The sequence below is a fragment of the Sander lucioperca genome, chromosome 11 (genome assembly GCF_008315115.2).
Source record: "Sander lucioperca isolate FBNREF2018 chromosome 11, SLUC_FBN_1.2, whole genome shotgun sequence".
NCBI classification, from domain to species: Eukaryota; Metazoa; Chordata; class Actinopteri; order Perciformes; family Percidae; genus Sander; species Sander lucioperca.
The window spans coordinates 13,572,986-13,587,496 of NC_050183.1; the positions used below are offsets into that span (position 1 = coordinate 13,572,986).

General features: G+C 39.8%; 2 protein-coding genes across 2 annotated transcripts; one reads left to right on the plus strand and one right to left on the minus strand.

Moving 5' to 3' along the window:
* The first annotated feature begins 592 nt into the window (after window positions 1–592).
* Window positions 593–5,847, plus strand: gamt (guanidinoacetate N-methyltransferase). The gene is made up of 6 exons (XM_031303955.2): window positions 593–920; window positions 2,646–2,791; window positions 2,921–2,984; window positions 3,307–3,374; window positions 3,608–3,718; window positions 5,569–5,847. The coding sequence occupies exons 1-6, from the start codon at window positions 743–745 to the stop codon at window positions 5,707–5,709; spliced, it is 708 nt and encodes a 235-aa protein (XP_031159815.1). The 5' UTR covers window positions 593–742; the 3' UTR covers window positions 5,710–5,847.
* A 3,437-nt stretch (window positions 5,848–9,284) lies between these two features.
* On the minus strand, window positions 9,285–14,057 carry ndufs7 (NADH:ubiquinone oxidoreductase core subunit S7). Its single transcript, XM_031303931.2, has 8 exons — window positions 13,954–14,057; window positions 12,916–12,952; window positions 12,402–12,473; window positions 12,181–12,301; window positions 11,004–11,183; window positions 10,583–10,629; window positions 10,149–10,237; window positions 9,285–9,506 (listed from the first exon to the last, which is right to left on the minus strand). Exons 1-8 carry the CDS (start codon window positions 13,967–13,969, stop codon window positions 9,409–9,411), a joined length of 660 nt encoding a protein of 219 aa, XP_031159791.1. The 5' UTR covers window positions 13,970–14,057; the 3' UTR covers window positions 9,285–9,408.
* Window positions 14,058–14,511: the final 454 nt, after the last annotated feature.

Below are 14,511 nucleotides of genomic sequence, written 5' to 3' on the forward strand. Positions count from 1 at the left end.
CTGTAGGCCTAATGTTAAATGACGTTGGGCGCTTTTCCGCTGACTTGAAGTTTTTCAACTCGAGGCTTTAGGGGTGCTCCTGCAAAAATGCGAGGTGTATAGAGTGGAAAAACCAGAGGCGCCCAGCAACGCAAAAGAAAAAAAGAAAAAGAAAAAGTTTCAATCTCATTTAAAACAATTACAACATGCCACCCCCAGCTGCTAACTGCTCTGTCTGTTCAAGGCCTAAAACTGCTGTGCATTGTGCTATTAATAGGTGCAGGTTATAAACAATGCGGTTGTTATAAACAAGTAGCTTATCATAAAAACAGCAGAAAAGAAAAGGGCAGCTTCATGTCAGGCTTAACTGGGCACACTTGGGAACCAACCATGGTAACGTGTTTATGCTGCTTATTAGTTTGACAGGTTCAGTGTATAGGGAAGAAAGTTCAGAACATCCAAATTCAAAGGAATGGCACTTTCCTGAACACTGACCAACTTAAAGTATGCAGAGCTAAAGTGAGCCAGTTATTTACCGCGGAGTGACTCATCCTCTCTACACAGGATCTTGGACGCCTTCTTCCCTCCTCTGGGAATGTAAGCTTTTGACCCGTAGTGAAACTCTAACGGTGTCAGCAGTTCTGAGCCCGATATAAACCGTCGCCTGCTGCCTTTCACTCCCTCTTCTGTGTGTAGACACAGACTGCCAAACCGTTCACCAGAACTAAACAACCACCACTGCGTTCCTCCATACCAAAACAAAATGAGCACCGCTGCTCAGCCCATATTCAGCAAGGGAGAGAACTGCAAGGCCTCCTGGCACGACGCTAGCGCCGGATACAATGAGACGGATACACACCTGGAGATCATGGGCAAACCCGTGATGGAACGCTGGGAGACCCCGTACATGCACTCACTGTCGACCGTTGCAGCCTCAAAAGGTAAAAATCGAACCTCAGATCAGGAAAGCGAAGGCTAATAAGTCCGATAATGGACTCCTGCCCCACAAATAGCCGTTTTGAGATGGTGATTTACAAGTATAACAAGTTAATGTCATAAATTATAGATATTAGTTTTGTAAACAGGTATTAGGTATTAGGCCATTCATATGTTATATCATTCAAAATGTAGCTGTCAGGTGAATATAACCTTGAATCACAGAAAACAAGTACACATTCTCAGTAAGCTATGTATTAAATCAGCACACTACCTGCACACTGTTGCTTGAGTGGAGTGGGGTGTAAAAGACAAGGTAATTGTGTTTTTAAAAAGGGTCAGAGGAAATAAAAACACTTGAATCACACAAAATGGATTATTGTCATACATGTACCCTACCTTTTGGAAAACAAAAATCTAACATTTTCATTTATAAAAGTGTTTACAATCGTGTTTTGATTTATTTTTCGATATTTAAAATGGTGTGATAATGTACTAAGTACCAGGGTAATTTTTTACAGATTTTAGCCTTTTCCTTAATTTTTTTGAGGACGTGTGAGAGTGCTTGCATGGTGCTCAGTGCTCTGTGAGTACTACAGCAGCTGTTTTCTCTACTCATGGGAACGGCCACAAAGTCTGCAGGGGGGAACAGGCTCATCTGCCCTGAGCTTTATGTGAAAATAGACTGTTCCACACACTGCAGACATGTGGGAAGGCCTTTTAGCATAGTATGTAGTTTAATTGGGAATTTTGGACACTGAATATGCATTTCTCACCATAATGTTGTCCACTAATCTGCATTATTTCTGCAAGTATATTCCATCTACGATGCATTCTGGCCAGTCAAAATATATTTGGATAATACTTAATTGCAAGTTTTGATTGATTGATTAATTTCATGATTCTACAAAACCAACATGCAAACCCCACTTATAAAAATACATGCATTTAAAGCAGTGGACAGTTTGCACTTTTTTTTTAATCATATAAAAAAATGTTTGCCTGCCATTACATGCACGAATTGTGAAAATTGTATTTCATGTAGAGGATGTAAAAAAAATCAAATTGAAAATTTCGCATATTTTTCAAGTGTCTCTGTTGACTTGTGAAAATGTGAAGCTGAGCTGCCGATTAAAGGTTAAGAAAGTCATCATGAAGGGGTCAAGGTACAACAAGTAGCCTTTACCCCACCTCTATTAATAGATCCATATTCTGAAAGGATATGAAACCCTTGGGCCTTCTGTCCACCACGTTACAGCCTATACAGTGAGTCTATGGTTACAACTTACTGGCTTTCCCTCCACACCCAACAGAGGGAGAAACCTTAAACTACAAAAATCAGAGAGTATGGTCCTTCTAGTCCATGAGAGCAATGGCTCAAAAATGATTGAGTCCCAACAACCCCCTTTATTAAAGGGGGTTTTCGTTTTCACTATTCTTTCAACATTTCATAGTGAACACACACAAACGCACAGACACTTGTATAACATAGTGATGTTTTTTGTGTCGAGTTTGACACATTAGACCACTGGTCAACAGAATGCCTGAGAATCAACTTTCAATGGAAAATGAATGCCACAGTGCTCATAGACATTCCGAAGTTGTACCAATTTGTCATACACAGTATCATAGCACCCAAGCTTTCCAAGGACATTTCTAATAAAGCTCTTGGAGCCGCTGGAAAGCTTCAATAGATTTACATTTTCTGTTTGTTGCGTTATGTCTGGTAGGCGGTCGGGTTCTGGAGATCGGTTTTGGCATGGCCATCGCCGCCACTAAGGTTGAGTCTTTCCCCATCGAGGAGCACTGGATCATTGAGTGCAACGACGGTGTCTTTGCCAGACTGGAGAACTGGGCCAAGTCTCAGCCACATAAGGTCAGTAGACCCAATCACCAATATTATCTGGCAGTGTTGGTTCATCACAGATGTTTGTTGCACTGCATGCTTACACATCTAGTTAACCATTACTGTCCTTAAAGATGAGTGATGTTTCTGTTGCTGCAGGTTGTCCCTCTGAAGGGCCTTTGGGAGAACGTTGTTCCCACACTTCCAGATAACCACTTTGATGGTAAGAAATGAGTGGGGTATCAGTAACCACATTAGGGAAAAACATTACTGAACTTTGGTTTGGCCACTCAGTTTAAGTTATTGATTGTTGAAAGTCAGTGTTGTCAGGATGTTGAAAGTCAGGATGCATAATCCACTCAAGGGTCATCCAAACTTCAGCCACTGAGGTCTAAGAACTCCTGTTTGATGAACACACTCTGAGACCATGTCCCATTTTACTTACTTGACGGATAAAAAGATATTAAGAAACGATTAAAAAAAAAACCTGCAGAAAACTGAATAATTACCTTGTATGCACTCTGCTAACTGTGTTCCTCTCTCAGGTATCCTGTATGACACATACCCTTTGTCAGAAGAGACATGGCACACTCACCAGTTTGACTTCATTAAGGTATGTAGTTAAAATCCACATAAAACACCCCAGTAAGTTACACAAAGCCCTAAAAAGGATACAAATTCCGAAAGAGGACAATTGCTGGATTCTTGGAATTGTTTGCATGAAAAGTGTATGTAAGATACTGAGTAATAGTACACACTGTAGAGTGTGCAACCCACATAGGCTGAGTCCTTGGCAGTGGCCCAGGTTCGAAAGGACTGTTTGATTTGGTCTGTGTGTCTCTGCAGGGTCACGCTCACAGGATGTTGAAGTCTGGCGGGGTCCTCACCTACTGCAACCTGACCTCCTGGGGCGAGCTACTCAAGACCAAATACGACAACATTGAGAAGATGTTTGAGGTTGGTCACCTTCATTACCTCAAGTAGGGTTATATGAAGTACTTATCCATAGTCAGTCTTTAACCTACAGTAGACGGCGATCAGCATGCCCCCAGTTTGGAGGAGAGCTAAGTAATGTACTGCTGTGGACGGGGGCAGCAGCAACTAGCATATTACCAACCTAAAGTGTACACTATATTTAGAATATTTTTAAATTGCTTTACCTTACCCCATATGGCCCTTTTTGTCAGGGAAGTGAAGCCATTATTTTCATCTATGCTTGCTTCACAACCACTAGACTCCTTTGACAAAAGCAGTCATTTTAGCTTGCAGAACAAAGGAGCTGCCTCGATCGGTTAGTTTATTTGTTCTATTGTGTTACCTTGGTGAATCCGAACTAATCCTTTAAAACACCAAAATCACAAACTAACCTATTTAGGCATCGTAGACCAGCCTGTTCTGCAAGGAAAAGTTACTATTTTTGTCAAAAGAGTCTGGTAGTTTTGAAGTGAGTATCATTTTTTTTTCTGTATTTGTTGTTTATTTTATATTAATGTTTAATATGTTTGTTTTAGGGCTTTCAGCATTAACGCGTTAATTGCGGTGTGATTAAGGGCCGAGCATAACGCGTACATTTTTTTTTAATCGCATGCCGCCATTTATTAATTTATTTTACACTTCACTCGGCTTTGCGTCGTGCCTAACAACGGCCCTTAGCTGTTCTAAAATCACTAGACTCCAGCTAGGCTACTATTTTGACCCTTTGCTGCACCTTTACTTATCATCAAGTTGCCATATTTCCTCGTAACACATCCTGCTGCTGCAGGCATGATGGAGAAAGACAGCAGCAACGCAATTCGGAATGGCGCTTTTTATTTTCCAAAACTCCCGTACGGCGCAGTAGACAAGTCGAAAGCCATATGCACATTGTGTAAAGCTGAATTAAAATATCACCGAAGCACATCAAGCTTGAGCTACCACCTACGAACTAAGCATAGTACAGTAAACGTGACTGAGGTTGATGCTAGCGGGCTCAGGCAAAGCACTATTTTGGAGAGTGCTACTAGTTGCCGACCTGTGGATGAAACCAAATCCCAAAAAATTACTACAGCTCTTGCAAAATGGGTGACAACTAACTGCAGACCTGTCAGCATCGTAGAAGTCTCGGGTCTTAAAGACATACTACAGTTGGCATGTTCTGAATTGTGCAATAATGACAGATTCACACATTTTTCTTTTGTTTACAGTAAATAAATAATAAACAAATACAAATCTTAAAGTCAAGTTTATAAAGCAACTTTCGTTGCATTCATTTGATTCCCAATCAAGATACACTGGTAAGAATTGCTTTTCATTGTTAATATGTACTTAAAAACAGTTCTGAAATGCAAAAGAATAGAATTTTAATCATGTGATAAAACATGCGATTAATCGCAATTAACTATAGAAATTCAGCGATTAATTGCGATTAAGAAAAAATTAATCGTTTGACAGCCCTAGTTTGTTTGTTTGTTTATGTATGCACCTTTCACCAAGGCAAATTCCACATGAGTGTACTTATTGTGGCAATAAAACATTTCCTGATTCTAATGAGTTCAAGTTATTGAATACTGACAGTCATAATACATTTCAGTAATTATAGGATCGGTACGTGTGAATCTCCACAGTGTGATTGTCCTTCCTGGCCTGGAACATGTGTTTCAACAGGACTGTCTAGACTTTACTGTTGATCTTTAACCATGTAGAACAGCGCTGAGTGTAACCTGCATTACATGTTGCGATAATTTCAAGGTTAACAATAAACAGGATCAGGCTGAAGGGCCTGATAAAGCCACCGAGCCGCCTCACACTGACCAGCATCTGATTTTCAGGAGACTCAGGTGCCTCATCTGCTCCAAGCCGGCTTCAAGAGGGAGAAGATTAGCACCACCGCCATGGACATTGCACCACCCACCGAATGCAAATACTATTCCTTCAATAAGATGATCACTCCCACCATCATCAAGGAGTAAAGTTTGAAAATGCTGCTGCAACCTTTTTTCTTTCTTTTTTAACGATAATGTGCCTTTTCATCTGACCATCCTGACCTCCTCACCGTTTATTTCAAGGTCTGCAATAATTCAATAAACTCAAGTCCATCCCAACTCAGATTACAGGTGCTCGTAATTTTTATACATTTATCGTAGCATTAGTTCCTTTACCTCTGTGGTTTTAATTTCAAAATGTCAAGCTATTTACAGACTAACTTCTTGATTTGAATTGAAGTTTTGTTGTTCAGTGTGGTCGTGTAGCTACAGACTGTTCTTTATCAATCCATTGATACATTTTACTCTTCACAGCAGCAAATATGTGAAACAACAGCAGACTGAAACCACCAAAAATGCATATACAGCCCACCCAGCCTCATCTGTTTTAGGTCTTAAATCACCCAGTATCTTTCTTGCCACACATTTAGCAATTTTAGACCAAGCAGTAAATATATCACGGCATTCTTAAATGTTTAACTTGTCATGAACTTCAGAAAGTCTTCTCTACTCTCAGTGTTAAACACTCCAGACTGTTATTCCTGTGGGAACTTGTCTATGAAATGCCAAATCAATGAATAATTGCTTAACGGCCTGTAGGTCAAGAGCAGTGGTGGAGGAAATACTCAGATTGTTTACTTGAAGTGCTCATATTATGGTGTTTCCTTTTCCTTCATTGTGTTATATATATTTTTTGTGCATGTAATAGGTTTACAAAGTGAAAAAGCCCAAAGTCCACCCCAAAGGGACTTACCATCTCCAACAGAAAACACAAACTGCTCCAAACTGCTCTATTGTAGTCCAGCCTTTACTTCCGTGACGAACGTGCGTCACTTTGTAACACAATTATAATGCTCGCCTAGGCTAGCTGCTAGCGTGGCACGCCCTCATACTCTGCAACTGACTAGCTTGTAGTGCTGACCTAGGTACTGTGCATGTGCGACTCCCAACAAAGATGGAACAGAAGTGTGATGTCTCACTCTGTAGCTAAAACAGAGAGCTCAATACACAGGGTGAAAAAAGGAGCTGCAGCGATGTGCAGTACAACAAAAATATGGTGTTTTTTTGAAAATTAAACCATGTAAACCTATTCTGATTTAACAGCTAAATACAATTATTATTTGACAGGGACAATGCAAAGCTCCTTAGAAGTACCAGAGTTAGCTATAAACTAATTTTCATCTGCAGTCCCTGGGCAGGAAATGGAGAATAACAACTTGGTCAGAAGGGAAACCTAACAGTGGAGTATATGGATACGTTGTTTACTACTGGGAAGATTGGTAGCACAGTACTACATCATATATAAGCATTTGTTTTTTTATGTAAAAGTAACCAGTAACCTCTTTAATTTTACCTAAGTTACAATACACCTGTAAAGTGAGGTTAAGTTTATTGACAATATGAACAATATGCATATTGTACTCTTGTCACGGACCTTTAATGTGTTCTGCTATTAAATAGTCCACTGAGATGGACACAGAGTACAGCACACAGCGTGTTTTAATTTATAGTTGTAGATAAGATAACAGTGCATGTTATCTGAACACCACCTGGCAAGGACACATTAATCATTAGATGTATGGATGATGCAACACCAGGCTACAGTCAGTTGGGAATCTACAGCAGCTGGCAGATCTCGGATCTGAATCAGGAGCAGATAACTGTTATATTTTAAGAAGTTAAGTCAACAGTCTTATACAGAGAAATATGAGGAGGCAGAAACACTTCTTGTAGCTAAGAGTGCAAGACATATCCAAATACAAATCTTGTTATAGCTTCTCAAATGTGAAGATTTGCTTTTCTTTGTCTTATTATCTTTGAGGTTTTATACTGAGGTTCTCCTGACAAAAGACCAATACCCACTCAGTGCTTTATCAAAGTCTTTCAGTAAACTGGCTGCTCTCTCCATGTTAAGCAAGTCTCTGTAATCCTCCAGCCATGACTCCTTTAAGAAGCAAGCTGGCTTTTGTTCCGGTTCTTTCCAGTTGAGAAGTATCAATCTCTTAACTGAGAGGCAACCTAATCCCCAAAGGTATGTAATCATTGGACTAGTTTTGTCAAGCTTTTTACCCAGAATGCATACAAGATAGGGGAAGCTCAACATCAAGAAATAAAACACTCCGTCATCATGGCATGCATTTCTAACCACAAAGATTTCACAGCAGGATAGTCCCATAACAAATTAATTAATTAACCATGACTACCACAGTTATGGCAACGCAAATCAGAGGCATCGGCAATCATCTTTGCTAGTATGATAGGAGTCACATAAGCTCTACCTAGAATCACTGCTTTTTTTTTTTTTGTAATTTCCCAATTTGGGATTAATAAAGTCCATCTATCTATATTGAATGATCTTGTATCCAACATATTTGGATATATGTGTGCCTGATCTCCATACAGAGGCCCAGTGTGACGTGGTGATGAGTTGTATTGAGGTTATGTTCCAAACCCACCTGAGTGACAACTCTTTGATGTGTTTTAATGTGTAAAACAATCCCAGTAAGAGGGTGTACATTATAGATGCAGTTATAAAACAGAACATGTCAATCTTTAACCAGCACATGGCAATCATCAACATAACAATGTTTCGCTTTTAATTGTTTTGGTGCTGCACAGCCATCACAACACAGAAGCACACAGTTATTCAGAGCAACTTAAAACAAACTGGTGAAGGAATTAAGTGTCTCACTCAAGAACCCTTCAACAGCACAGAGGACTGAACCTACGAGTCTGTTGATTCACACTGAAGATGCTTAAAAGCAACTCTGCCTTCTCTCTGCATGCATAATCACAGCAGCTGGTTTACAGTTCTAGCTGAATATACATTACATGTCATTTAGCTGACGCTTTTTATCAAAAGTGACTTACAATTGCTATATATATATATATGTCAGAGGTTGCATGCCTCTGGAGTAACTAGGGGTTAAGTGTCTTGCTCAAGGATACATTGGTTGATGTATTGCAGTGGCAATTGAACCCAAGTCTCCCACACCAAAGGAATGTGTCATAGCCACTGCGCCATCACCACCACCCCTCCTATACAAAATACTGCAGCTTTGTTAACAGAAATCCACGTTTGACTTTGTGCTCTAGCATTTCACTTTGTGGGTTTGCATAGTGTTTTAGCAGACCATGACTTCTGAGTTAAATAAAAAGTGTGGTTTGCTTCGAACCACTACAGAGCGGACACAGAGCAGTGAAGGTCAGAGTTGGTGATCACAGGAGCCACCTAGTGGTTTAACTTGGCTTTAGTGGTCACATTGGAAAGAATGACACGCTAGATGTTAAAATAATATATTTTCATGTGAGCCCAATTTATTCAAAACGATATTTAAGATAATACAGTATGACACTCATCTTACAGTCATGACTGACTGAGAATTTGTTTTCAAAAATGAGAAAATATGGCTAGTTGATTGAAGAATTATAATTTAAACTGTGGGTAATATGCTGTTACATAAACAGTTTCTAGATATTAATACTGAACTAAAGAAGCAGACAAACTGAACTGAGTGACCGCTGCTGTGTTTGGTTGAAAATAAGCAGAAGTGCACTGTGTGTAAATTACAATGATGATTTTATTGAGGTTGGTTCCTGCAGCTCTACATTGAGGAGGAGCAGCGCTCCAAATGAAACCAGAAATACAACATTTACATACCAGATACAAACACACATATAACACATTCACTTCCGATACCAGATCTTCAATTTCTTCTCACGTTTGATTTTCTTCTGCAGCTGTAAAGTCCCGTAGAGGAGAGCCTCTGCAGTGGGGGGACAACCTGAGGACAGGTGGGGAAAAACAGAGCAACTCTTATTATTGTTTGGTAGAGATTTACTACCACCAGTACTACTTATATTACCAGTAATTATTAATAATCCAAGTATATATAGTATTATATTTGGTAATAAATCTACTACTGCTACATTACAGCTGCTACCAATAAGAACAATAATTACTAGTGCTTTTATTACTACTACTACTACTACTACTACTACTAGTTATAAACTACTTCTACTGTTCCTAAATGTGATCCTTAATTGTGCACCAGAGCGATGATACAATGATCACTGACATTTAGCAGTTACAACAGCTGACAGGAACATGTCTGGACTCAACCTACACGGCCAAAAGTATGCGGACGAAACCCAATGGGCCTGGCTTTGTGCACGGGGCATTGTTATGTTGAAACAGAAAAGGGTTTTATCCAAAGTGTTGTCACAAAGTTGAAAGCACACGACTGTCTCAAATATCACTGTATGCTGTAGCATTCACATTTCTCAAACACCAAGGCCGTCGACATACTTTTGGCAATAAAGTGTATGTTGGAAATAACCTCGTTTTAATGGACAGTCTTTTTCATTGCCGTTTATAAAGGAATTTGTAGATTTTGTCATTTTCATATAGTGCAGTAAATGTTTACCTGGAACATAAATGTCTACCGGGACGATTCGGTCGCAACCTCTGACGACAGCATAGGAGTAGTGGTAGTAGCCGCCACCATTAGCACAGCTGGAAGAGGAAAATTATGAGGACACTTTTATTAAGACACCCTAACCCTAAACACACACAGTAGGTATTAGACAGCTATAAAAATGCAAAATCATTTCACTTGCAGCACACCATGACCACAATTAAAAGACACAACCAAATATGACATATTTACATTTCATGTAAATGTTTGTGGCCATAAAACAGAAATAAGGAACATTGGACAAAATCAGTAATTAACCAAGTCACAGAAACGCAGTAACAGCTGTGGAGACTATGGAAACAGGAAAGACTACAGATGACTGGCAGGTGTTGGTGCATGAAAAAGATTTGCTGAGGAAGAGGAGGGCACTGCTGTTAACTTACCTTCCCATGGATATGACGTATCTGGGCTCAGGCATCTGGTCGTACACCTGTTGGAAAGAAGATGCAGTTCAGTCAGTCTTATATAATGTCTGACTAAGATCTAATCTGTCCTTTCAGCTGGAGGAAAGCTTAATGCCAGTCTACCAATCCTGCGACAGACTGGTCATAATCCAGCCAGCATTTAAACAGCTATACTGTTCTCAGCGCCCCCATCCTGCAGACAGAAAAGGCTGAGAGAGAGTAACTTGCAATGTCTATGAGCAGGAAACCAGGTTTATCCATAGTTTTTCCTTCATGTCACAGACCTGAATCAAACCTGAGACAGCTGTTGGGATGTGGTTTGGAGCATCATTTGTTGAATTACACAAAAAAAAAAAAAGCTGATTAGCTGTGGTTACATCCCAACCGTTCCCTCCCTCACCTTCCGCAGAGCCGGAGCCATCTTATTGGTAAGCGTTCCTGCCACAATCATGACATCCGCCTGTCGGGGACTTGCTCTGAACACCACTCCGAAACGGTCCATGTCGTAACGAGGTGCCGCCATGTGCATCATCTCCACTGCGCAGCATGCCAGGCCAAAGGTCATAGGCCACAGAGAGCTCTGATGGGGTCGCAGAGCAGCGATAAGTCAGCAAAACACAACAGAGCAGCCACATTAACACAGTTACTTAGGGTACCGTCCAAAACACACATCTTCAAAGCATTGTGTTCAACTAGTTTGAGACCAGCAGGGAGCACATCAATATATCAGCTTTAAGAGGCAAAGCCAATATAGATTGACATTATTATCTGCTGACATTTGGCAGATTTTGAAGTTTATTCTTTTTTAGATTTTTTCCAAGAAATTCATGGACATGGACAAAATAACACCTGCAAATGCAGCAGCCTGGCAGTAAATAACAGTTTGATGAAGCTCATGAGGGTCAAGTTATGTTTTATTGAGACCCCATAACTACATTCCAGTCAGTGTTTGTGAGGATCCACTTAGAAACCCGCGTTTTGGCATGTGGTTGTTTTTAGGATTTTTCCTTGTTGCTAAATTACTCAGGTGTGCTGTGTTTGCGGGCAACAACTCTCTAGCTTGTTAATACCTCTTTCATTTGACTTTTGTTCCCTTAAAAACTTAAAATCTGTGACCATCAGACCTCTGGTCAGTCAGTGGTATTCATCTGATTAAATATTCCCTTAATTGCTGTGTGTGTGTGTGTGTGTGTGTGTATATATATATATATATATTTTTTAAATCTTTTAAGAAATACCTCATCTAAAAATTGCTGGGGAACATGGTGCAAAACTAAGGCTAATGAGCAGTTAGAAGGCTCAGATTGTTTACAAGCTCAGGAAGATGAACCTTCAGATTACAAATTGACGGTGGCAATTTTAAGTGAAAGACAAAAAGATCCATTTACAAAAGGCAACAGCACTGACAATATGATATTTCAAAGCCCTGACACACCAACCCGATGGTCGGCGTTGGTCAAAGTTAGACTGGTGACCAAACAGTAACACGCTGCAAGCTGAAGTCACATCACGTCTCGAGATAGAAAAACACTGCAAACTTTGATTGATTCACTGCCAACATCCTCTCATCTACTCACCCTGCGTGCCCAGTTAACCAAGTCGTCCAGCTTAGTGATAACATACTCCCCTTTGCTGCTGGCTACAGCTGCTGGTTTGGCTGCTGCTACTGCCGTGCTCTTCTCTCTGACTGGAACCACACTGCAACAGAAGGATGGAGGGGATCGTTACTGTGCAGTGTTTACCGAGTGTCCGTTTCTTCATTCTGATATTTACAGCAGAGTATATTTTGTAAACTCACCTTGTGGTGGTATTCTCGCTTTTTGCACTGTTGTGCAGACTTCTCTGATGACTAGCAAACACTGAAATAGGCCTGTAAAAAAATAATTGAATGCCAATGAATTAAATGACCCATGAATTAATGGGATAAGTTGTAAGTTGAGTTTCAGCTTGCTATTATCTTCAATAGGAAATACTATGAGCTCTCCAAATAACAGGAACTGATAAAATATAACAAAATAAAAACTGTATAGGTTGGAAGTGAGTTGTTAGAAACAGAAAATACTTATCAGTGCTACATGACCTACTGTGTGATGTGGTGAATAAATATAATCTTGGTGGATATACCACTCTGTATTTAGCCTACTGAGGTTAACTTCAATTAGTAGGCTCTTTATAGCTGAGTAATAAATGTATTAATGTGGGTATGCAAGACCAACTCCACCTCTGTAATACTAGAGCAGCTGTGTGACCAGCAGGAAGGAGTGGGATTACATTAAGGGTTAACAAGAGATACAGGATTAGAAGGTTCTTACCTTGTTGAAAAGCAGCCAAACATGGCCAGGCGAGGCGCTGCAAAATAAAAGCATTAAACAAACTGAAGAAATTTTATGATAGTGATGTATTTATATAAGTAGTACTTTATGTTTAATCAGATGTATTGTCCAATCACTGACCAAGGGGTGTCCTTGCTTAAAACAGTGCATTTAGTTGTGACATAAATCGTTACTTTACTGTCAAGCGGCACAGACAATTTAGTCAGTGATGTATGTCTACAAAAGTTTAACCCTGGTGAGATTACCAACCTAAAGATTTACTCCACAGTGCTGTGGAGATAGGACTGCCTCAAGACAAACACTTTTGCAATTGTGGCCTCAGCCAACAGGTAGAACGTAAACCGTCTGAATCATTCAGCTCTTCTGGTTAATTGGCGACACTGTGCTTTGCAATTAAATGTACCCGTCGTATTGTAACAACAGTACAATAATACGTAATTTATGGACATTGTTTTTACTGTATTAAGTGCTGGTTAGTGTGTTTAATGCATGCCGAATTGGAGACTAGCCACTTGCGAATTGTGAAAGCCCCTAAGTACTATACTTCACACAGCATAATGTTCGCAAATACAGATGAGACCCTTAAAATTGTAGAGTTTCCAAAAGTAGTTTGGCTTAACAATCTTATCGATAGCGGGTGACACGCACTGGGGCTAACGACATATCTGACATTGTAGTCCACCCACAATGTAAATGAACATTTACTGATAAAACAGGCACCCTGGTTAGTTTAAAGTTGAGGGGTGTTAGCTAACGGTAGCTTTGCGCTTTGACTGCTACTGGGATTGCAGCTGGAGTTCATATCAGCGCTAACCTGGTTAGCCGCCATGCTAACGCAGACAGAGCAAGGTCAGTGTGCGCATTCACTAAAAGCTACAAATCCGATTACCGACACAGTCAACTCACTGGTTCGTGCACTTGTATGTAGTTAACGTTTTAAATACTGTACATCACATAAGTCTGACAGCACTGTAATGTTTATTAAAAGCAAGTTAGTTTGATCAAAACATCACTTACCAGCTAACGCCGCCATCTTTGGGAATGGTTACGTCAAACTGCTTCCTGTGCGTATGACCTCGAGCTGCTGAGGGCGCTGCTGTATCAGAAAATCCTGACCAGATACTACAAAGAATTACTTTAAGAATATTTAAATGTATTTTTCTTATTCATCTTATTCAGTCATTCCTCATTGCCAGGACTAAAATTCTGGAAAAACTAAATCCTTTATTTGTGTGTTAGTTTAAAGCATATACTTTTTATGGACTTTATGTTAATAAGTGTCTGTGCAGAGGTGCAGAAGCAGAACGTGGCTGGACTATTGGCAGCTGGAAAGCAGGATTAATGACTTTAGAAAATAAAACAGCCTGTTTTATGTCATGCAATGTATTTTAGAGCCCTTATCAACTTCTTTATAGCATGCAACACATAATATTTAAGCATATACTTGACTACCTTAAAAATACAATAGTAACAATCACTTCCACAATGTGTCTGTGGATTAAATTAACAACTGCACTTTTATTTAAACATAATCTGCCCCGGTTACTCACAGTAGTCTTTAAAATAACTGGTTTT